General features: G+C 54.7%; 1 protein-coding gene across 2 annotated transcripts in view; it reads right to left on the bottom strand.

Annotated features, from left to right (window-relative positions):
* MFSD4A (major facilitator superfamily domain containing 4A) overlaps positions 1–24,596 on the bottom strand; it is a 29,610-nt gene that overhangs the window by 3,574 nt on the left and 1,440 nt on the right. The window contains exons 2-8 of one of the 2 annotated variants that reach the window (XM_039227416.1): positions 14,720–14,918; positions 13,807–14,067; positions 10,838–11,006; positions 10,309–10,424; positions 9,076–9,249; positions 4,767–4,914; positions 1,068–1,138 (exon numbers count right to left, since the gene is read on the bottom strand). In XM_039227416.1, the coding sequence (XP_039083347.1) occupies positions 1,068–1,138; positions 4,767–4,914; positions 9,076–9,249; positions 10,309–10,424; positions 10,838–11,006; positions 13,807–14,067; positions 14,720–14,918 (1,138 nt within the window). The remainder of the gene's footprint in view (positions 1–1,067; positions 1,139–4,766; positions 4,915–9,075; positions 9,250–10,308; positions 10,425–10,837; positions 11,007–13,806; positions 14,068–14,719; positions 14,919–24,596) is intronic. The other variant, XM_039227417.1, reaches the window with a different exon arrangement.

Here is a 24,596-nt window from a genome sequence, read left to right as displayed (position 1 = left end):
GGGTCATGAGTAGGGGGATGTCTTGGCCTTGTTGCAAGGTTATGTTTGGGGAGGAGGCAGAAATCCTGCTCATGACCCCTGCGGTCCCTTTTAGCTCTGTATCTGGGAAGCTTCTGAAAATATTTCCCTCTTCCCTAAAACTCCGATCAGACTGTTTCTGTACCAACCAGCCGAACCAGAACTCTGCAGAGGAGTTATATATGCCTATGTCTTTCTGTCATGGAAAATTTAAAAACACAGGCCAAAGTACCGTATGGAATTCCCCTGGGCCCATCACCCAGCTTTAGCGATTAGCACCCCTGGGCCCCTCCACTTCTTCCCTGCACTAGATTACGCTGAAGCAGACCCCAGACCTCACGTCATTTCGATGCAGAGCGTATCAGATGTAGCTCTTCCCCCTCCCCACAGGGCACAAGATCAAGAAAGGAGGGTTGGGATTAGGAGCATCTGGGAGACCCAAAGACCTCGGTTTGAACATCCCGTCACTTATTAGAAGTATGACTGACCAGGGGCAAGTTGCTCATTTATCTGAGTTTCAATATTCTCCTTTGTAAAAGGGAGAATGACAACATATCCGCTTGAGTCTTCAAACAAAAGCAGGTGTATTTTTTTTTCCCAGCGCACCCATGAGGCCCGGGCTTGTCTGACGAGCAGCGGGAGGGCTGGCCCTCCATCAGCGCAGGACTCGGGCAGGAGAGCTGGGCCCTGTGTAGGGTGGCCAAAGGCTAGGGGAGCTGAGGTGGGGATGGTAGGTTGAGAAGCGGTGGGAAAAGAACTCCCGCCCGCCGCTCAATCCCACCCCAGGCTCCAGGAGCTGAATGACATTCCCACGGGGCCCCTCTGGCCCCGCTCCCAGACCTGACTTATGTTTGCTTTGGACCGTAGCACACATCCCTTCACATCTCCAGGCCTCACATGCGGAAGCAGAGACAGGTAACAGCCAGAGGGGGCCCTGCCTGCTCTGTGGGACCTTCAGGGAGGGACAGCTTGGGTTCAGAAGGTGGCTGGCTGCATCTTCCCTCCTGCCTGGAGGGGCGTGCCCCAGACGCTGTCCCCTTCCCACATACCGAACCAACCAGCATCTGGAGAACCATCTCGCCAATTCCTGCCCCTGTCACCAGCACCGTGGTCGCACAGCCTAAGCAAAAGAGAAGGATCTGGGTGAGTAAAAGCAAGTTACGGACACAGGAGTCAGCTAGTATAATCCTGGTTGTTTCTGGGAAGACTCTGGAAAACGGTGTGACTGCCTAAGAGGACGAGTTCGAATTCCTAAGATTTCTCAGACTTGAGTCCTTACGTTGGCTCTGGGGATGCTTAGGTCCTGTCATCATTGTATTTTCACTGTTCTAGAACCTTCAGTGACTCAGGGTTGTCTTCAGGGAAAATCCCAAATTGCTTAGCCTGGCATTCGGGGTCCTTCCCAATCTGACTGCTCCCCACCGCTCTGGAAAGATTCCCTGATCTCCTCAAGCTGGCCTCTGCTCCATGCCAACCAGTGTCCTCACTGCCCTGGCACTGTACCGACCAGCCACACCTCCGCTCACTCTGGCAACAGGGCACCGACCCCCTGAGCCCAGGCTTCAGCCTCAGACTTGGCTCCCAACGACTGTGTTACCTACTAGCCCGTAGGCAAGTTCTCCCCCCTTCTCTAGGCCTTGGTGTCCTTCTGTAACCGGGCGTGACAACACCTTCTCCACAGGGTTGCTGTGCGGAGAGTCTCATCCACTACAGGTAAGTGCTTAGCACGGTGCTGGCACGCGGTGAATTCTCGAACCTCCGCCAGTTCTCTGCTTCACCCCTTCAATGCTGCCTTCAGGATGAAGTCCAAATGCTTTCATGGGGTTTGCAGGGCCCGGTCTCTGCTGAGAGCTCAGCCTCCCATCACACCTGCTCACAGTCCACCCTCCAGGAGGTGGTCTTGCTTCCCGCACCTGCACACTCATGCTCACCGCCGGGTCCTGTCACATGCGTTCTCTCCCTCCCTTCCCCCACCCCTTCGCAGGCCAAGCCCCTGTTCATTTTTGAAGTTTCTCCTTTAGACTTTCTCCAGGAAATCTCCCTGCCCCAACCCTGTAGTAGGTGCTCTCTGTCTCCCTCAGCCCCTCCGCCCTTCTCCTGGTACCCCACTGTCTGTTTGCAGGATAGCCTTGCCCTCTGGGCTGCGAGCCCACGAGAGAGGACTGGGCCCCGAATTGTATTCAGTGGCGTACACTACTGCTAATTACTAGCCCAGTGGCCAACATCTCGTAGAGATGTAGTGTTGGGTTTTTGTTTGTTTTACTAAAACAGAGATTATTGTTCCTTACTTCAGGCTTCAAGTTCCTCTGTTGGTCTGGCTCACGTTCACATTAGTCTCTATGCCTTTGCTGTCACTTTGTTCACTGCCCCTGCCCCACTCTTCCCTGGAATGTCTTTCCTTTTTCCTTCTGCATTTCCAGATCCTGGGCCAGCTTGCATCCCATCTCCTCCAGGAAGCGATGTGTGGATTCAACACTGGGCACTCCCTTCTCTGCATCCCAGTAGCACCCACTATCTATTCCACTCATTCATTCAAAAACCTTCCAGTACTTTCTGCACATCAGGTACCGAGCTAAACACTGTGAGTGCTCGGATGGATAATTAGAGTGAACATATGTATTGAGCGCCTGTGAGTCAGTTAAGCTGCTAAGTCAAGTACCTTGTATTTTGTCAAATGCACAAACAATCCTAAAGATAGGCATTTGCACCCCCATTTTGTAGATGAGAAAACTGAGGTTCAGAGAGGGGAAGAAAATCGAATCGTAACAAGGTCTCAAAGCCAGAAAGTGTGCAGGCAGGACTGACGTTCAGGTCTGCCAATGACCTCAAAGCCCACGCTCCTGCCCTTGTTCCCTGCTGGTGCCCGTTGTCGAGGAGAGGGCACAGATAACAGGTTCAAAAGCTGTAAGGGTCAAACAGGAGAGGCAGGTACAAAGGAGAGGGACACGTCTTTCTCGGGGTGGGAGTATCAGAGAAGCTTCTAGAAGGGGTGGAGGAAGGACTTGAGCAGACAGGTAAAGGGACCAGATAGAGTCGAGTGGGCACTCCAGGCAGAGATTAGCTTTTGTGCCATCAGGGAATAGTGGGTAATTCAGCGCCGCCAGGACGCGGGCCCTGAGTACAAGCAGTAGGATGGGGGAGCTGCAGGGAGGAGAAGAGCGCACCGGAATATACAAAGGCTGTGACCGCGTTTCACCGGGAACGCCCCCCCCACCCCTGCAGCTAGGTAGTCCCCCCCTGGCCGAACTTCACAGCTTCCCAGCGGCTCCTGACCAATGACACCAGACGTCATGGAAACAGAGCCGAGGCCTTGGGTTGTGTTATCCGTGCTCCAGGTGATTTTAATGTGGGACCAGCACTGAGAACCACTGAGGGAGGCAAATCTAAAGGGCCCAGGCCAAGACCTGCCAAGGCAGCAATGGAGGCGATCAGAGACTGCAAAATATGGGCACCATGAAATATTCCAAGCAGGCATGTGATGGGAAAGGCCTGAACTGTGGCAGGGACGGCGGGAAATGGGAAGAGGGTGGATCTGAGTGACCATTTATTATTGTCATTATTATACTCCAACATTTGGCTTATTTAATTATCTTTAGGTAGGCTCCACGCCCGATGTGGGGCTGGAACTCACGACCCTACGATCAAGAGTCACATGCTCCTGTGGGGGGAGGGGGGAGATGTGCATGGAGGAGGGCACTTGTGGGGATGAGCACTGGGTGTTATATGGAAACCAACGTGACAATAAACTATTTGTAAAAAATAATATATTCTGATTAAAAAAAAAAAAGTCACATGCTCCATGGACTGAGCTGGCCAGGCACCCCTGTCCTCTAACATTTGTTGACCACTTACAACTCTGGGATCCATTGCATGACATGTGATGCCAACATTAATCCACTGATCCGTCTACCCACTGGGGTTTGGCAATCATCCTTAGATTTCGCAGTTCCAGGCCTGCGATCTCTTGTTACTGCGCCTAACTGAGCTGGTTCTCGCTCTAACTGCTGTGGACACCGCCCCCCCCCCCGCCCCCACCACCATACACCCATTTGCACACTCCTCCCCTAAAGAAATCCCTCCTCTTCAATGTTGGTTTTCCGACACCCCAGGGCACTCTAGCTACTTCTAAGGGTAATGTTAAATGTTCAAAACATAATTATTTTTAATTAACTCGCTTAAAAAAAAAGATCATTGCTCATTGCTACATGCAGTCTGGAGGCTACAGCAGGGGAGGGGGATTACTGGAGAGAATGTGCGGTTTCCGTCATCTAAGAGCCCCACCATGACAACCCCCAGGCAAGTGTGGAGCCGTTGTTCGAATCCCCACATGCTTCCAAACGCAGCCACGAGCACAGCAGAGCCAGGAGGTACTTTTACTGATAAGTTATAAACCCCTTTCCTATGCCATGACTCTCCCTGTGCAACGCTGCGGGTCTCTGAACTTGGAATTTCCAGCACACACATGTCACACAGAAAGCCAGCTGTGCCTCCGGGCACATAACCGTTGGAGAAAAGACAGCAGGAAAGAGAAGCCTACTGCTTCTCAGTGGCCTGACATCCCATGACACGGGTATAATGTTGAACGGGGAACGCCACGTGGGTCAGAACAACCTCCTTGGCGAGTAAGTTCTCACCAGACTCAGGAGGGCAGTGGTGGGCTGGAATACCACAGAAAGCGGGGTGGGCGTCGGGGGAGGAAGCGGCACCCAGCCGCGGGAGGGGGGCTCTTTGCGCCCCAGCACACCCACCTTTGTACTGCAAGATGTCCTCAGTGTAGGCCAGCATGCTGGGGAAGGTGCTGCTGAGAAATAGGCCCAGGCTGGCCGTCCCCACGAACAAGAAGACGACGTTGTAGGAGAAAACGAGAAGCACGAGGAACGTCGCCACCACGCCGACCTTTAACAGCAGAGAAGGAGGCTCTTAGAACCTGGGAAAAGCCGGGCGTCAGGCTCCGGACTTGGAAAGCGCCTCTCGGACCCCGGAGCGGCGCTGTGTGACCAGGGCGCCCCCCTGTGGACCATATGGGAACTGCACCTTCCCCAGCCGGGTCTCGGCCAAGGAAGCCCCTGGGGGATGAATGAGCCTCGCAGACCGCTAGGCAGAGGGCGGCCATACACACTTGAGAAGGGCTTGTTGAGGCAGTACTTAACTGCCCATCCGCCACGTCTAATCTTGGAGCACAGGGGGTTCCAGCCACGCCACCAGCTCTCTGCCCTCCACTCCTCATGAAGAGGAACTGCTTTTCTGGCGCTAAAAGCCATGAGTTTGCAGAGGAAGCCCAGGGGTAGCAGGAAGGGCTGCCTGGTGTGGGTGTGGGTGGCTGGGTCCCCACGCTCTGTGAATCCAGGCAGACCCCCCAGAGAGAGGGTCCGTGGCTTTGGCAGCCTCCCCCCACCCCCTCCCGGTTCATCTCAGACTCCCATGAGCAGTTTCCAGCCTGTGGAAAGTGGAGACTCTTGTGATGGGCTCAGGGGCCAGAGATCTTCTTATCTGTCACACGGGCATATTTCTGTTAAGTGATGCGTTTTTTCAATTCCTTCAAAATGTTTTTATGTCAAGATTGAAAAATTTCTATGCAAAATGCCTCTGGGAAGAAACTCAGGCAGCCCGGGTCTGGAGGCGAAAGACCCAGGTGTAAGTACCAGACCTGGGGCTTTGAAGTCCTCGATCGCTCAGATTCTAGCCTCCTCGTCTACGAAATGGGTTACAAAAGCTACATGGAAAGAGCGGTGGGAAAATGATAGCAACGCAGGAGCTCCTCAAGTGTGACGCTTCCGACAAATATCAGACAAAACAGTGTATGTGTGTGAGCTCTCTCCCTAATGTCTCCAGACAGAAGATCTTCCACAGAAAACCATGGCTTTCAGAAAAGCATCTCCTGGGTGAGTGCCTCTGTTTCTAGAAAAAAGTAAGATAGAATTACAGAGCAGGGAGCTAGAAGGCGTGTAAGAAACCGCAGCCACCCCTCCATCCCCACCCTGGCTGCTTTACAGATGAACCGAGCAGGCGGAGGGAAGAGACGGTCACACTCACAGGCAGATCCCAAGGATGTGCTCCGACTGGAAGAACCAAGCCAGCGATTGCCCCCTCCCTTTCCCCTTCCCCACCAGCTCCTCTGTCTCTGCTGCAAGATCTCTTGGTCTGAGACCTGAGACCTAGAAAAGACTTGCTGCCCTGGAAGGGGGGGAGGTGTGTGTCCCACAAATGGCAGCAGAAAGAAACACACTCTCTTCACAATGGAGAAGCAACGCAAAAGACTCACGCAGCACAAATGCGAAAGCGGTGGACATAACTAAGGTTCCAAGCATAATGTATTTCTTTGGCACAGAAAACGGCCCCACAGCTTCACTGCTCTTTCTTCCTCCTCTGCTCAATCTTCAAATGTTGGTGCCGCCCCAGACCCTTCTGGCGCTCCTTTGTCTGCGTTCCCTGATGGTCCAGCGCCATGGTTTCAAATATCTCTACGCCCAGCCTCTTAAATCCATCCCTCCGGCCATGACCTGTGTCCAGAACTCCACCCGATGACTGACAACCTGATCCAAACAGAACTTGGCCTTGCCTCCGGCAAACACACTCTTCCCCGCATCAGTGGACGGCATCTCCATCCACCCCGTGGTCAGGCCCTGTCACTAAGGTACGTTCTCCATCCTGTTTCCTCCTCTCCCACATTCAGGCCAAGGTCAAGTCCTATCAGCTCCACCCCCAAAACACCGTACAGTCTGGTGCCTCTCCACACCCATCCCAGACCCCTCTCTTGTGCCTGGACTACAGGAGTGGCTCCTCACTATCTCCCTTCTAGATCTATCTACTCTAAAGCAGGGCAGCATGCTTTTAAAATACAAAGCAGATCATGTCCCTTCCCTGCCTCACACCTTCCAAAGGCCTGCTGTTCTCCCACTTTGAATAAAACCCCAAACCTGGCTTCCAGGACCTTCCAGGATGTGGCCCATGTCTGCGTCCCCAACATGTTCTCTCTCTGCTCCCCATCGCAGACCCTGCCCCACCACACCCTCCCTCAGATCCCTCCCCCGCTGGGCCTTTCAACCAGCAGGGCCCTCAGCCCGGAGCCCTCACTCCTCTGCCCTTCACGTCGCTGGCACCTTCTCGGTAGTCAGCTCGTAGCTTAGACGCCCCGGGCAGGAGCAGCGAATGTTTTGCTCCTGATACCCCCGCCCTCCGCCAACACCTGGTGACCCCATTAACAAACCACACAAACCACACGTTGGCAGGCAGGCCTTGAAGAGTCACCCTGGAGATCGCTAGACTTGGGGGAGCTTTACAAACACCTCTCATTTTAGCCGGGGTGACCCTGAGCATGCGCAGGGCAAACTATCAACCCTACCAGCGAGCTCTCCTCCCACCCCGGGCAGTGGTGCTCAGCCTGCCCCCCGCCTGCCAGGGCACGCTCCGCCCTCCCCTCCCCTGCCCGTCCTCTCCCCTAGCCAGCCGCAAGCTCCTGAGGCAGACACCCGTCTTGTACAACTTGGTACCCCTGCACTTCCCACAGGCCCCTGCACAAAGTGCACGCTCCTTCACCAGGAAGTGGATGTTGAGCCCCAGGAGAACACAGAGAGCAGAGTGGCCGTTAATTTAAAACTGAGAGGAACGCGTGGAAGAAGTTGCGGTGGATCTGGTCGCTGCGTCAGGGGAACTTGCTTGGGGCTGCTTAGCTGTAACCCTGCCAGGTTGCCCACCTGAAAAGCTCTGAAAACAAGCCAGACGCCAAGGCTCCGCTCCACACCCCCAGTCTGAATCTCCGGGGGCGGGGCCCAGGAATCTGCATTTTCGAATGTGTTTGGAAGTCACTTGTTCTAAGATGCTGTTTTCCCAACTTTGCTTGATGCCATGAACCCCCTGCGGTGTTGGTTAAATAGATAGATCACTAGGTCCCTCCCCTGGACCTTCTGGTTCATGAAGTCTGGGTTGGGCCCAGGAATTGGAGTTTCCTTTTAAAACCCAGCAGCCCAGGGACGCCTGGGTGGCTCAGGCAGTTAAGCGTCTGACTTTGGCTCAGGTCACGATCTCACAGTTCGTGAGTTCGAGCCCTGATTTGGGCTTCTGCGCTGACAGTGCAGAGACTACCTGGGATTCTTTCTCTTTGCTCCTCCCCAATTTGTGTTCTCTTTCTCTCTGTCTCTCTCTCTCAAAATAAATAAATAAAAACTTTTAAAAAAGTAATTTTTTTCTTAAAAGTCATCAACCACCACAAGGCCAAATGTAAAGGCTTTTCTTGGGGCTCATGATCTTTGTCTCTGTAGTCCCAACGTTATTTCCAAACACCCTTTGCACTAGAAACTTAACCCAAGGAAGTACTTTCTGGCCGTGAATTGAGCTACCTGGAAAGATAGTGAGTTCCCAGTCACTGGAGGTATTTAAACAGACTGTGGAGTCCCTGGAGGGGATGTTATAGAGGCGACTGGAGCCCTGGAGGGAGGCTGGGCTAGACGACCGTACAGGAATGTGAAATCTGGATCCTTTGTCATATATGGTGACATGGACACATCAGATGGAAAGTCTGACCCCACTGCTTGGGCTTGGACCCCCTGCCTTCCGGGTGGACCAGTTCCTTGAATGCCACCCTACATTCTAGTCTCACTACTTAAGAATCATCTGCAAATTCCTAGGCTCCAGACCAGACATGGTGATTCTGAAGGCCAGGGGATGCCTGGCCTATGCCGGCCACGGGGCTCTGACCAGCTGGACGTCAAGGTCACACAGGAGGACCCAGGCCTGCTTCGCTTGTACTCTTGGCAGACTGTCAGCCGGATCTGCTCCTCTCACGGCAGTAACCACCTCCTGCAGCCCTTTTCTTTTAGGGGTACAAAATCAGAGGCCCAGAGAGGGAAAAGGACCTTCCCAAGGTCACACAGGTAGGCTCCACCTTCTGGATTTCCATCCCTTCCTCCCCCGCATCTCTCTGTCCTTCTCCCCTCCCTCTCCTCCTGCATTCCCACCCTGTTGGCAGAGTCCAGTCCTGAGCAAATGTCCTGGGGCAGCGGTAGGGCCCGGAGGCGACGGTTCTCCTGTGTCTCCACGAAGTGATAGGAGGCCACTTACCACGTTGACGAACACCATGGTGGCCGGCTTCACTTTGGAGGAGATGGGGATGGAGATGAGCCGACCCAGGGTGATGAAGCCCCAGAAGAGGCTGGGCAGGTAGCCAGCCACCTTGTGCCCCACAGACAGCGGTTTCTCCACAGCATAGCTGTACACAAAGGCCGAGTACTCCCCCTGTGGAGAGATGGGCCCTGCTGAGCACACCGGCAGCACAGCGGGGCCCTCAGAAAAGGAAGGCCGGGTTGGGGCAGGCATGCCGAGGCCTGAGGACCTGGTCCTGCTCCCAGAGGCTCAAAGGTGGGCTGAGGGGCAAGGTCACACAACACTCGCGGACCCTAGGTGAGGGCAGACCCCACAGTGCTAGAGCTTACAGATTACACCCGCTCAGAGGTACAGGCCTGGGGACGTAGGGAGAGGGGCGTCTCCGGGTCTCCATGAGGGGTCCGCAGAGGTCTGGGCCGCTCCCCGACTCCACCAGCGCAGAGCGCCACCACACGTCTTATTCGTGAGGATTCCGTGGAAAGTTTCTTGATGGAGGAAGGGGTACCACAGCCGGGGGGAAGAAAGGTATGCACGCGTGTCCCGTTTTCCAGAGGAGGGGGCGGAGAGAAGCGACTTGCCCAAGGTCACACCGAGAGTTGGCAGCCAACCAGTGCTGTCACGGGGATTTGCCACTGGCTCACGTGTTTTAGGGCCTTCTCTTAGGAGAGGCCCTAGTAGGGCAATCAGTTAATCAATTGGCCATTCAAAAGTATCCCGATCTAGGCCCAAGAGACTTCCAGAAGAAGACACTAAACAGTATTAACAGAGGTTGCTAGTAGAATAAATAGCTGGGCTCACATCTTGCCTGTAGCTTGTTTACAATATGGCTTGAGAAGCCAAGGTTTGGAACACGTTCCAGGAAGCAGAGTGCCCTCGAGTCTACACGGCGTGACCTCTACCTGGGGGACGAGGCCCTGCCCCTCTAAAAACATGGGCAGCCTGGGCTTGGTAACAAGCCAGAGAGGTCCCTGCCCACAGAGCTAAGGAGAATAAAAACAACTGGCCAGGACAGAAGACCATAGTACCAAGCGGCTATGAACCATTCTCGAGACAGTCCCGGCCCCCGAGACTTTTGTTTTAGTTCAAATGTTGGAACTGACTGTACAACAGGGAAGGCCCCTAGGACACCTTGGAGCCCCCGTCTTCTCCTGCTGCCCGGAGCCTGAACCTCGGGGAGGAGGGCAGGCTCACCGTCATCCCGTCAGTCATGAACAGGACCAGGGCGGCTGTGATGTGGATGGCGAAGAAGGAGTGAGGGACTCCCCTGAAGCTCTTCCTCCTCCAGCAGCCAAGCAGGTCCCCGTGCCCTGGACGAAACGCAAGAACAGGGCTGAGCCTCCGCTTCTGCTCCTCCGCCTCCACAGGCCCCGGCTAAGTGGCTGGCAGGCGGGCGAGCCTGGCAGGATGGGGACTGCTTGCTGCCTCCCACCTTCCCTAACTTAGGGACAGCCCCCGTCTATCTCGGTCCGACTGGAAAGAAGCAAGGCTCAGAGAGGTCAAGTCACTTGGCCAAGGGCACACAGGCAGGCAGGAGCCAGAAGCCTGCCTTCCCCATTCCTGGGACCAGGTTGGCCCTTGTCCTGTCTCACGAGACCTGAGGTTCCCCGGGGTTTGTTTCCAACTATCATCACCTGCGGTCTGCATTCACCCTCCCGGGGAAGGGGTTACTAGGGGAGACCCGTGCGGGGCAGTGGGCGCGAAAGCTCATTAGCGCCCCCACCTGGCTGCGGCTGAAACTTTGGGGGCAGCGAGGAGGTGTCTTCCTTCTCGGGAGGCTGTGTCTCTAGGGCCAGCTCATCCGCAGACAGGAGCAAGGGCCTCCTCCCGGGGCAGCAGGCCAGCAGCCGCTCTTTGGATAGCAGAAACAGCACAGCCATGGGCACCGGGAGCTGGGGGGTGGGCAGAGCATCAGGAGAGCCCTGTTCCCATCAGGCTCTCCCCTTCCCGTGCCCGCCCTGCATACACCACCACAGGGTAGACCAGCAGGTGTCCGCACAGTCCTGAGAGAAGATGGCTCTTTTCCAACAGTGTCCACCTAAACGCTACAACCAGCGAATGCTGCCAGGTGTATCGACCGTCCAACCTTAACCACATCCGTTTTCCTATAGACAACTCCTTGTTACATACAGAACTTGGACTCACACCAGGCCACCGCGGGCGCAGGAGACACGTCAGAGATAAAGTACCTTCTAAGATCCTTACCCAGGATGGTGCCGAAGCAGGAACCCCCAAACTCCTTCATGCTGGTAGATCACATGATGCTTCACGAAGACAGTTTGCTTTTATTCATTTGCTTTTGTCCCCATTTTCTAGATGGGGCCAATGAGGCTCAAAGCTATCACTTAGTCATAACCCGTTACAACTGGAAGAGACCAGAACGGTAAGCTAGAGACCCAGAGAGCCTTAGTGCCTGGTCACTTGCTGAGGGGGGACAGAGCTGGATCGGAGCCCAGACACCCTGAATTCGTCCAGTCAGACCCCACCCCAGGGCTTGTCTGGGTGCTGTGAGACTCGAGGAGGTACAGGGCCTCCTCAGAGGCTTGCTGTCTAAACTGGAAAACCAAGCTGCAGACTCCTTTGCCCCGGGCATCACCCGCACAAGCCCAGTGTTCCGTGCACTGCTATTTACATTAAGCCGCTTGGGTTTAGTGAACTCCCCAGAGCGATGAGAAATGTCTCCTGCCCCTGTGGTTGCCTGGAGAAGCCTCCACCCCCTCCCTCAGGTGCCCTGCCTGCGTCTAACCACCCTCGCTGCCAGGAAGCTCCTCATCGAGTCTGACCTCTGCCCTTCCTGTTGGGCTGGTGCTGCTCTGAGGCAGCCTCTCCCTCCCTGGAGGCCGGCCTGGGGTGGGGTGGGGGGTGCTGCACCCTGGGAGCCTCCCTCCACACTCCAATCTACGTCCAAGTCCAAGTCCATCCAAGTCTGGCAAACCAGGCCTCAGTGGGAGGAGACAACCCCTGCCCTCAGGACTCCCAGGTCTGACGGGGGAGACGAGCCCTCCCTGCAGTCTGATGGGGGAAACAGGAAACCCACACACAGAGGCGTGTGGTGGCAGAATGCCTGAGTGAAGGCCAAGGGGAAACAGCTGTGAAAGAGCCTGGTCACTCCAGTGGGGCTTTCCAGGGACGTGGGTGGTGGGAAGGACTCACAGAGGATTGGCTGGGGTCGCCTGGTAAGAGCACAGCCCGACTTTATAAGAAGCCCATTCAGGAACAGCAAAAGCTCCACCTTGAGAGCCGAAGAGCTCTGGGTGGGCTCTGTGTGTGTGTGTATGTGTGTGTGTGTGTGTGTGTGTCTGGTGTGTGAGCAGGTGCACCCACAAGCATGCACAGCCCCATTCTCTTCCGTGGTGGACTGTTTATCTCCAGAAACAAACTAACAACAACAACAAAAAGCCCGGACATCCTGCCGCAAACAGAGCGCCTCCAGTCTGCACCTCGTGGGCTTACACCGGACCTTCCTGCTTCCTGGTCCTGGCGTCTCAGCTCCGACATTGCACTGATGGGGACCTTGCCCCTTGCAGAGGCCCGTTGGAGGGCACGGGCTCAAAGCTGGGTTGTTTTCAAAGCAATGATGGGCACGGGCAGAAATCGGAAAGAGCGAAAGAGGGGCGTGTGGTTTTGAGAACCCCAGTGAAGACTCTGGTATGAGGAAAGGAAGGTCACAAAGGAGAAGAAGGGGACAATGAGCACGCACGACGGGGCAGTGGAAAGGAGGCTGGCCCTTGCGCCTCCTTGGTGTGACGTCCCCCGCTCTGCTGCTCAGTGGGACTGGCTGATCCCGAAGACCCCTTTCAGTGCTATGTGCACAGCTGGGCGGCCACTGCAGAGCGGTGACAAGTGTGCCCAGAGCAAACTGAGGCCCTGGGTCATGATGCACCATATGGTGCCTTCGTCCTGCAGCCAGGCCAATGGCCGCCTGGCATTGTCTGCTCCCGCAGCCCAGGCCGGGCCTGGCCTGGGAGGCCAGGGCTGTTATTGTTCATTGAAGTACTTCCCAAGCTAGAGAGAGAGTAGGGGCATCTCCCGACCTGTCCTTCTGTCCCCAGCCCGGGCTACTGGTGGAGAATCTGTCTTGGGTTAAAGAGCACCGGAGGTTTCCAGCCAGGGAGAGTTAGGAGGAGGAGAGCTGGGGTGCAGTGGCGCCTCAGTACCTGACCCAGTCGCCGGGAGGTGGTCTCTCTGCTCTGTTCCCACTGTGGCAGCCGTGGAGTGGTCGTTTTGTCCATCCCCTGGCCCCACGGGAGCCCACCTCACAGCAGGACCCAGGAGAATCCCACTGGTGAGGAGGGACGCTGGGGAAGAGCCCCGCACGTGCTGGGGTGCTCTGTCCCAGGCTCCACTTCGTCTGGCCTTGGAGGACAAGAGTGGCTGCCCACGGAGTCTCAGATGGCTTGCAAGTGGGCCTGACTCCACTGTGCTAAACCTGCTCCCGGCTGCCTCCCTGGAGAATCACAGTCCTGGAGGTGACAACTGAGGCCCTTCGAGATGATCTCCTGCTACCCCGTCTGTATTCAGATGCGTCCCTGGGGGAGGGGGGTCAGTTTTCCCATCCCCTTGCCTTCTTGAAGGCACACTTGAGCCCAGCACCCTGTCCAGAAGCATAAGGATCTACACCGGGAGCTGTTATGGACTGAAACGCGTGACCGTCCACTCGTCCCCACCCGGTCCCGCCCCGGCGGCACTCACATTGATCAGGGCCATGATCCAGAAGGCGTATGACACGCGGGTGCCTGCCCTGTCCTGCGGAGGCAGCCCGGAAAGCGACTGGTTGGACCAACGCCACGCCTCAGTGTGGTGCTGGCCCAGGACCCTGGAGGCGTGGAATAGGTGGCTGCCAGAGGTGACATTGGCCGTGCCGTTGGCAGGCAAGCAGTTGGCTTCAGACAGGAAGGGGTCAGCAATGAGGGGGCTCAGCAGGGCACCAAAGCCCACAAAGAAATGGAGAACCTGGTGGGGGGAAGAGAAGTATATGGGTGGGGGGCTGGCTCAGGCTTCACACCCTCACCCCCCACTTTGTGTCCCATCTGGGGAGCCCCTGCCCGGCCCACAGTGGGGAGCAATAGGGAAATAGGAGATGAGGACAGAAGTTCCTCTCAACCACCTTCTTGGCCTGGGATAACTTGGTGACAGTGGCCAAGTCCCTCTCTCCCACTTCCTTCTTTCCCAAATCTTAACCCCAACGGGGAGCTGTTCCCATGATAACATATACCAGCTAACACCCCAAGGGAAGGGATGAAGGGGAGGGCTGGATAGGAAAAGGAACACAGAGGCAAGGGGAGGAGCTGAGAAGACAGCAAGCCCTCCTATCTCACTCTCTGATCCGCAAAGAACCTCTTCCCTGGAGCACCCAGTGTCCGGACCACCCTTCATGCAGGGATCGTGACCCACTCTAGAGATGAGGAGACCCAAGGGCCGAGATGGCAGCCCCATGTGGCCCAGCTGGAAATGGCCACAGAAAACCAAGGCCCTGGTGCTCTTTTTGCATTGCCACCTGGCCTCGGGTAAAAGACACCTCACCCCAGGGAGGGGGCTGGGAGAGGCCGACAGGTTCCCGGGAGCTCCCGTGACCATCCGGCCCCGCGGCCGCGTGCAGGCTTACCTGGAGGAAGATGGCTGAGTCCTTCTGGTAGACCCTCACGAGCTGCATGTTGGCCACAGTGTCGATGCAGCCCATCGCTAGGCCGGCCAGCGCCATGACGGAGGCCAGCACCTTCACATCTCGACAGAAAGGGATGACGGCAAACACCAGGGAGATGGCCAGGGTCGAGGTAAAGAGGGCCCATAATGACTGCGCCAGGCTGCAGTAGCAGAGGGGCGAGGTGAGTGGAGGGGCCTAGGGCTTTCAAACAAAGAGCCCCCTCCTTGTCCCCTGCTCGTTGGGCAGCCTCGGGGGAAGCTTCTGGTAGAGGGGGGAGGAGACTGCTGAAGAAGCTGTCACTTATTAGTGACAGGTTTGCAGGCCAGATGTTTCTTGTGCCTTTTGGGGGAACACCCTTACCTCCTAGGGCGTATGTAAGAACTCAACACCTCATGTGTGAGGTGGCACATGATGGCACTTAGCGAAGTGTACCCGCTATGATTTTACTTACAAGCAATTTTAAACTTTAAACTGTTTACTTAGAGGGGCGCCTGGCTGGCTCAGTCAGTAGAGCATGTAACTCTTGATCTTGGGGGTGCGAATTTGAGCCCCACGTTGAGATTGCTTAAAAATAAAATCTTTAGGGTGCTTGGGTGGCTCAGTGAGTTGAGCAACCGACTTCAGCTCAGGTCATGATCAGAGTTTGAGCCCCATATCGGACTTGCTATCAGACCAAGTGATCCTCTGTCTGTCTCCCACCTTTGGCCCCTGCCCCACTTGCACTCTCTCTGTCTCTCAGAAATAAATAAACATCTAAAAATTTATATTAAAAAAGCTAATAAATCAATCAATCATTTTACTTAGAAAAGATTTTATGCAACGATATTTCTATTCCTCTCATGGAGGTAGGAGCGGAATCTGCTTCGAGCATCTCATGGGTCCTGTGCCATATGCATGAAATGGGAGGTGAAACCCGGGGTGGGGCCTGACCTCCACAACACCCCCCTTCCACCCACCCCGGGCTGCAATGCAGTGTCCCCACACAGGAATGGCAAACCAGACGGGCCCTTTGTAGGTACCAAGTTAAGCCACCTGAACTAGAGCCCACAGCCAAGGTCTTTGGGTGATGTAGTGCCTCCCCACCTTGGACAGAGATTTTGACTCTGCAAGGGTCTGGAAGGGAGGCCCTGTGGCTGTCCTCACTGAGAGGTGTCTGGGAGGTGACCTTCCCGCAGAGGAGCCCATAGCAGGCAGGCTGAGGGCCCCTTCCCCCACGAGTGAGGGAATGGAATGTCAAGGTCTTTTTGGTACACCCTATCTGATAAGCAGACTCTGAGCAAGGAAGGATGCCTTGTATTTCCTGGAACCAGGCTGAAAGGCTAATGTGGTGAAGGAGATTGGGCAGCGTTCTGGGGACGCCTGGCTGGCTCAGTTGGTAGAACATACTACTCTTGATCTCAGGGTTGGGAGTTCAAGCCCCGTGCTGGGTATGGAGCCTACTTAAAAAAAAAAAAAAAAGGTTCTGGAAGAGAGAGGCTATAAAGGAAATTTCTCAAATTATGAACAGTTGTTCTGGCAGCTGGACCTGGAGAGGTGGGCGGGGGGGCGGGGTTGTGGCCAGAAGACCTATGTGAGTTTCCAGCACATGAAGGAAAAGAAGGGGGCCCCCAGGAGAGCTCTCAGGCTGCGTTCTTTGCCAGAAGTACTTGCCTCTGACCCCCATGGCCCTCAGCTTCTCTTCCTGGCCCGTCTTTGATTAAATCCTTTATCAGAAGGGCTCTGCTGATAGCACTAGTTCGTTATTTTCTCTTTTCTTGTTTCTGGATGATCTGCTGCACAGATTACTGATCACAACCCCCGCCTGATCCCAACCCCATGTGAGCAGGGAGAGGGGACTCCCTTCGCCTCAGCCACTAGGAGGAGGATGGGGGGGTTGTGTTGTGGGGAGGCCTGTTGGGGTCTCTCCTAGGTTCCCCCATCCCGTTCCCCCTGGCAGCCCCCCACCTCACTCAGCAGGTCCCCAGCGCCGACAGCCTGGACTTCTCACTGAGCTTCATGCATTTCCACCTTCTGCAACCTGGCCTCCAAGACTTCCTTTCCTCCCCTAGCACAGGGGTGATGCCCGTATCTCCACGGTGATGAAAACGGCAAGCTTCTCATTACAGCTCACTCCCTCTCTCTCTTTCCCTTTCCTGCACAAGGATCTCAGGGTTGGGAGTTCAGGCCCCGTGTTGGGCATGGAACCAGCCTCCTCCTGGCTGGCCTGACGTCAGGGATGGCAGGAGGGTCCCCTCTCCCCACCTCAAATATTCTCCCCATCGCGCTGGCACACAGGATCGTGTGCCCTTTCCACCACCTCGCTCACTACTTTACAGTAACACATGGAGGCCCCAGGTCAAGTGTACATTCTCTTCAACACATTATCACAATTGCCCTGAGAAACCTAGACGAGCGTGGTTCATGATCGGCCCTGTAGCTAAGCCCCGGGATCAGGAAAGCGAGAGGGAAAGAGAGCTGTGAGACAAGAAAATGACAACTAACACGTGTTTACAGTGCTCAAGACCTTTGGTGCACATGACAGCGCTGGGGGGTAGGCTTTGCAGTTGTGCCTCTTTGATCCACAAGTAAACTGAGGCAGAGAAAGACCACAAAAGTAGCTGACAGTCTGGACTCAAACCGAGGTCGTGATAACTCCTATGCCATGCAGCTTTTCCATAGAGGAGAGAGAGAGAGCCAGAGCCAGAGCCTGTGTGTGCATGCGTGTGTGTGTGTGTGTGTGTGTGTGTGTGTGTGTGTGTGTGTAAAAGGGCTGGTGCTGGGCCACAGACTCAGCCAGGCTGGGGAGGGGGCAGCCAGCAGCCAGCAGGGGGCCAGAGTCTGCAGATCCTTGAATGGCAGGCTTAGAAGCAATGGGGAACAGCTGTTCGCTAGAACATGAGCCCCCAGCGGGTCCCTCTGCTGGTGTCTTGGCAGCTCCAACCCCCTCACATTATACCCGCTGGCTACACTGCAGGCTTCCCAAGGCATCGCAGCCGGTCAGTGCAGGTACCACGCTCGGCCCTGAGGAGGCTGCTGGATGTTGCTGGTCACGTGAGAAAAGTGTTTTAGGAAGCTCCTCCTGTGACCTCACCCAGGCCGGCCTGGAGACCTGCGAGGCTGATGTGGGACTTGTATGGGGTGATACCCGGAGAGAGTCAGAGACAGAGACAGAGAGACAGAGGCAAGAGATAAAGAGGCAAGTAGGGCCCGGATGCCAGTGGAGCGCCAGGAGGCTGGGAGACGGGAAGGGGATGTGGAGGGCTGAGGTCATGGTGGGGCTGCCTCGTCTAGGCCTCTCCTCTCCCCTGCTTGTACCCTCTCACCTTGTCATTTCTGAGAAGGACACTCGATATCCATGGCAGTGGGGGGCGGGGGGGCATTTTTGTTCCCAGGCCCAGCGACAGGCAGGAAAGGAAAAGGAGAAAACAGAAAGGAGAGGCTGGAGAGAAACTGGCCGGGAAGGCCCCTTCCTGCATCTCCCACCAGCCCCTGGGCCATGACTTGAACCTGCCGCCACCAGCTGGGCTGCAGAGGGCTAAGCCTCTACTGGGCCTGCGGTTCCCAGGCACTGGGAGATGGACACATGTTCCCAGTAAGTGGGGACAGCCCCAGCACTGGAAAGCCCGTGTTTCGATCCCAGGCTGCCCACCCTCCCCAGTCTCCCCAGCGGGGCTGTGCCTGGGCATTCCAGCCACCAGCCGGAACACACTTCTTTAGAGTGATCTGTTGCTGCCAAGAGAAGAGAAGTCCCAGATACACCCAGAGCCAGACTGAAATATACTAATTGGCTTGGTCACTTAATGGTTTAGTCAAAGGCCCCTTCCAGGAATGTGGATAATTTCAAAATGATGGAATAACAATGTCAAAAGAGCTTTGGCAGCACGGATGTAGTGGGGTTTGTAATCAGGCTGGTCCTTGTGTAGAAAAATGTCAAATGTTGTACACCTGGAACTGATATAATGTGCATGTCAACTATACTTCAATTGAAAAATTTAAAAAAGGGGGCATCTGGGTGGTTCAGTCAGTTGAGCATCCGACTTTGGATCAGGTCATGATCTCGCGGCTCATGAGTTTGAGCCCCATGGCGGGCTCTGTGCTGACAGCTCACAGCCTGGAGCCTGCTTCTGATTCTGTGTCTCCCTCTCTCTCTGCCCCTCACCCACTACACTCTGTCTCTCTTTCAAAAGTAAGCATTTTTAAAAGATTTTAAAGCAGTAAAAGAAAATCAGGAAAAAAGACTGGTCCTAGACCTACCTCTGTCACTTCCCGGCAGGTGGCCCAGGACAAGGCACTTACACATAGGCCCTCTGAGCCTCAGTTTCCTCCAGTATGAAATGGGGACCACAGCTCTGTCTCCTGAGGCTGCTGTGCGGAGTCAGTGTGATGCTATGGTCCTGTGCTCACTGGCTGGGATTTTGTCCTGGCCCCCAGCAGCCCCCTCCTCAGTGCTCAGACCCTCCCTGCCAGCAGCCAGGCCCAGGGAGTTCGCTCAGCAGCGACGGGTGCCTGGTCCTGGATTCTCCGTTCCCACTGCAGTGCCCTCTGGGGTGACCCTGGCAGGCTGGTGCGGGAACGGCTGGAGAGGCAGCAAGGACTGAGAGTCCTACCCCTCACTGTGTGGATCAGCAGCCAGGCCCAGACAGGGGAAGAGAGTCAGGATCCAGTTTTTGAACTCCTGTTCCAGGCTAAAGCCAGTATTGTATCATTGATCTTCCCTCCTCTGATCTTGAATTCAGAGGTTAATTCAGGCCAATTAAAGGTGGCGGGGGGAGCAATCCCCCAAGGCCTGGGGAGATGTGGGAATAGCTTAGACCATCTAGGGAACCCTTCCTCAGGAAGCCTGAGAAATGTCCAGGTTACTCATTGACGGCTCCACGTGGAAGGTGAGACGGGGGAGAGAGCAGGTCCTCCCTCAGCCTGGCGGTGGCCTGCTGGGAGGTGCCTGCCCCACCAGTTTGCTGTGTGACCTTGAGCAGGCTGCTGACCCTGCCAGCCCAGGTGCTCTGCTTTACCCAGAGGGCACACTTGATCGCCTTGACCTGGCGTTGCCAGGAGTGGCGGCTCTGGGCCTCCTGGTTCCGTGATCAGAGGAGGGGGGCTGCTGGGCTCCAAACTGGAGTAAGATGGCAGCCAGCCCGTCCTGCCCTCCACGTCCCAGGGGTGGGTCAAAATGCCACTGACGACCAGCTTCATGCCACGTCCACGTGAGTGAGTCCAGCATGGGCGCTGACCTTCTCACAGTCTTGCAAAAGGGCACCCCCTGTCCACCCTGATAATCTTCCTGGAGGGACCAGGGAAGAGGAGAACCCAGGAGGAGTCAGTGGCATCCTTAGCCTCTCTCCACCCCAAAAGGAGCCAGCAGCCTCCAAGAGAGGGAGTCGGGGTCTGGGACAAGAAGCCAGGAGGCAAGGCCACATTCTGGGAGCTAGGGTAGGCTGGAGACTACAGTTCAAGCCGGCCGATAGGGGAGGGGCAACTTTTGCCTTCTCGTTGGCCCCCCTCTAACTGGCCATTCCCATAGTGACACCCCCACCTGCTCAGGGGCCTTTTATGAAGGCTGGGGAGACGCAGAGGGAGGGGCACGAAAGCCTGTCTTTGGAGAGGTCCCAGCAGGACTCAGGTCCTATTAGACTCAGGCTGGGGGGATGCCCTGTGTGTGATGACAAGCTTGGCCCATGGGGGTGCTGGCCTTGCAGGGATGGTCTAAGGGCTCTGTCCACCTGGGACCCCTCTCCCACAAGCTCCTTCCCACATGGCTGTCTCCTGTCATTGACATGTCAGCTCCACTGTCCCCTCCTCAGAGTGGCTCTCCCTGACCACCTGGTGAAAGCAATGCCCCCTCCCCCCAACACTGTTACTCTCCGTCTTCACCCTGCTATATTTCCTTCATTTCACTACAATGGCCCCCAGAGCGGAAGCTCCTTGAAAGCAGGGGCGCTGTCTATCGTATTCTTCCCTAAAATGGGGTTTGGCTCAAAAGATGCTTGTTGGATGAGTGAATGAAGGGGTGGGATGAGTTTTGAGATTTTTTTTATTTAAAAAATTGAGATGGGGCGTGCGACTCTTGATCTCGGGTTGTGGGTTCGGGCCCCACGTTGGGTATAGAGATTACTTAAAAATAAAACATTAAAAAATTGAGATATAATTTATATACCATAAAATTCATCTATTCAAAGTGTATAACTCAATGGTTTTTAGTATCTTCAGAGCTGTGAACCCATCACCAGAATCTAAATTTAGAGCATTTCCCCTCTCCCCAGAGAGAAACCCTGTCCCCAGCAGCAGTCGCTCCCCATTCCTCTCCACATCCTAGGAACCCACTACTCTACTTTCTGTATCTACAGGTTTTCCCTCCTGGACTTTATACAAATGGAACCATATAGCATGTGGTCTTTTGTGTCTGGCTCCTTCCACTTAGCATGATGTTTCCAGAGTTCCTCCATGCTCTAGCATGCATCAGAACCTATTCCTTTTCCTGGCTGCATACTATTCCATGGTATAGGTGTACCACATTTCCTTTGTCCATCCATCCACTGATGAACATTTGGTTTGCTTCCACTTGTTGGCTATTATGAATAATGCTGCTTGGGGCTCCTGGGTGGCTCAGTCAGTTAAGCCTCCATCTTCAGCTCAGGTCACAAGCTCATGGTTCATGGGTGCAAGCTCCGTGTCGGGCTCTGTGCTGATAGCTCAGAGCCTGGAGCCTGCGTCTCCTTCTCTCTCTGCCCCTCCCCTGACTGCACTCTGTCTATCTCTCTCAAAAATAAATAAAACATTTTTAAAAGTAGATAATGCTGCTATAAACATTCCTGTACAAGGTTTTCTGTTGACATGTCTTTGGGGCTTTGAGGTATATACCTAAGAGTGGCATTGCTGGGTCATATGGTAATTCCCATGTTGAGACGAGTTTTTAAAGCAAGAACCATGTCTGCGGCCGGACCCCAAGTAAGCTTTCAGGCCAGGTTTGCTGCCTGCCTCCCAACTGCCAGAGGGAGAGGCAGACGCTTTTTAGATGGGAGACCGACCAGGACCCAGCTCAGGGGAAGAAACTGCCTTTTGTGCTGTGTTCCAGATACTTCAGGGGGCCAGCCTCTTGGGGAAGCAGTCTGATGGTGGCCTGGGAAACCTTGCAGGAAAGACGAAGTTTCGTGCAATGGGCAGGAGGGGGTCAGAGGTGGGTCTTGGGCAGGGCAGGACTTGCAGCAATTTGGGGAAAATGAGAGGTAGAGAAGGAGACAGTGAATAGGGTAGAGGGGAAGAGCCCAAGCCTTCAATTAAGAGGGTGCATGCAGGCGAGAGGCCAAGGTGAGGCTGGGAGAAGGCTGGGGAAGGTCTGAAAGCCATTTATCTACCCTGATGCCTTTGAGATAAAGGGGTCTCCCACACCACCCGGGGTGGTTAGACAGGTCCCCAAGTAACCACGAAAAAACAAACCGAAACCTTTTATCTAAATACCCCTTTCTCTTTCCTGTTGGACAAAACACATACCTGTACACCCTGCCAACCAGGTGGCTTTGCATTTTTCTTTTCTCTGAATGGTTTCCTGTTCTCAATAAGCAAGCTATCTCTAAGGAAGGTCTAGTCCAGATTCTTCTGACTCTAATTGTACCCATTTTCCTCTTGGCCTGCACATGGTGGCTTCCCTCAAGATCTGTCTGTGCTAGAAGCTGGGGGCAGGGGTGCAGGCAGGCAGGGAGTGACTGATCCTGAGCGGAGAGTGCCTGTTCTGTCCTGTCCAGCTCTAATGTCCAAGGCCATCCACAAGCAGATCCTCCAAAGCATGGAGGCATGCAGAAGCCCTCAGTCTGGGCCCAGCAGCAGGCAGGACTCGGGCTATCCCCAGCCTCTCGCCCCTCCCGTGGGTCTGTCGGCAACAGCTGGCTCTTGCCATTTGTTAAACCAACCCCCCTCCCCCACAAGTATCAGCCTGATGCACGGCACTAGCGGGTAATCACTTAAGCTGAAAAGCACTTGGTGTGTGTGAAGGGGGGGTATTGGTATTTGAATTTGTGGTGAGGCCCCAAGGAATCAAGCTTTAGTGGCTGCTTTTAGGGCTACTGGGGGTTCTGTCTGTTTTGAGAAGTGGGGGATTATCCCTTTCCTTTACACACAGGCCACCCTGTGACAAATCCTCCATTCCTCCCAAAGTCCACTTTGCTCCTCGCCAAAGGAAAGGGTTCTTTATGACATTCTGTGTTGGGGGTGGGGAGGACTGAGGTTCAGGATTTAAACGTGAGCCTGAACAGATAGGACTTAGGCCCCCCACCCCTAAGATCCCAGCAGGAAGCCCCAGAGCCCCCCACTTTCCTTCCCAGGAGTGTCAGCTCAGGGATACTCAGCCCTATGCCTGTGCCTGGGGAGGACAGGGTATAACTTGAACCCTACACATTTATAGTGAAAATACTCATAAAGCAAGACCGTTTCCAAGTACCTGGTTCCAGAGACAAATGCCTGGGTTCAAAACCTAACTCGATAGCTGTATGATGTGACCTGGGGCAAATTTCTTTCTTGTTTTAATGTTTATTTCTTTATTTTGAGAGAGAGAAAGACAGGATCCCAAGCAGGCTCCACACTGTCCACGCAGAGACCAACGTGGGGCTCAAATTCACGAACCCGAGAGATCATGACCTGAGCCGAAATCAAGAGTTGGATGCTCAACTGACAGAGTCACCCAGGCACACTTGGGGCAACTTTCTTTTTTTTTTTTTTTAAATTTTTTTTTTTTTATGTTTGTTTATTTCTAGGAGAGAGAGAGAGAGAGAGAGAGAGAACGTGAGCAGGGGAGGGTCAGACAGAGAGGGAGTCACAGACTGAAACAGGCTCCAGGCTCTGAGCTGGCAGTCAGCACAGAGCCCGACGTGGGGCTCGAACTCACGAACCGCGAGATCATGACCTAAGCGAAAGTCGGACGCTTAACCGACTAAGCCACCCAGGCGCCCCACTTGGGGCAACTTTCTTAACCTCTCTGTGCCTCAGCTTCCTTATGCACAAAATAGGGATAATAGTACTACTCTGTAGGATTGTTGTGAAGTTTAAGTGAGTTGCTACAAGTGAGGTCCTAAGAAGCTGCCTGCCATTGAGTAAGAGCTCGGTGAAGCTCGTTGTGTTCTTACCATTATTTTCCTTCTCTGTGAGCCGGTTTCCTGCCCCATGACCCTTTCCACTGCCTGCTCAGAGCTCCTGGTTGAGTAAGGAGCCCTGAGGGCGGTGCAGAGCAAGTGAGGAAGAGACAGGCCAGGTGGGTGTGGGGTGTGTATCTCTGTTGTTTTCACAAACCTGGCACGCCAACCTGCCCTTTAGAATTATTCCCATTCCCCTTCCTGTTCTTTGCACTACACATGTTCCTAAAAAGGAACCAGGTAAGGGAGGTTTTGTAAGTCAAAATATGTTTTCAAAGGATAGAGAGAAAACAGAAAAACACCCTGATAGATTTCTAATTAAACCTCCAGGCAGAATCAGGAAGCATCCTGAGCTGTTTCTTAGGATTTTCGGAACCACCCGTGCATCCAATCTTGTACAAAACCCAGAGAAAATCCAATGTCCACAAGACTTGCCTCTTAAAAGGAGAATTCTTCCGTTTACAAAAGAATTTGGTAATGGGGATAATCAGTCCCGAATTGGTCCTGTTTTGTTAGTTGGGGCGTCCTAAAGTGGGTCTATATGACACTTGTGTTCTCTCCATCAGCTCCGGAAGGGTGGATAGGAAAGCCCACCCGCATGCGTCCCTCTAGGAGTGAGCCCAAGGATGAGAGCACCTGGCTGAGGATGCGGGGGGGGGGGGGGGGGGGGGGGGGGGGGGGGGGCAGGGGGGGAGGGCCCTCCCACCCTGGTTTCTCCAGGCTAGCCCAACTGTGGTTTC

Source organism: Hyaena hyaena, unplaced genomic scaffold (genome assembly GCF_003009895.1).
Source record: "Hyaena hyaena isolate Hyena2069 unplaced genomic scaffold, ASM300989v1 scaffold_28, whole genome shotgun sequence".
Classification (NCBI taxonomy): domain Eukaryota; kingdom Metazoa; phylum Chordata; class Mammalia; order Carnivora; family Hyaenidae; genus Hyaena; species Hyaena hyaena.
The sequence above is the reverse complement of the archived record's forward strand: the minus strand, read 5'-3'. Positions and strand labels throughout refer to the sequence as shown.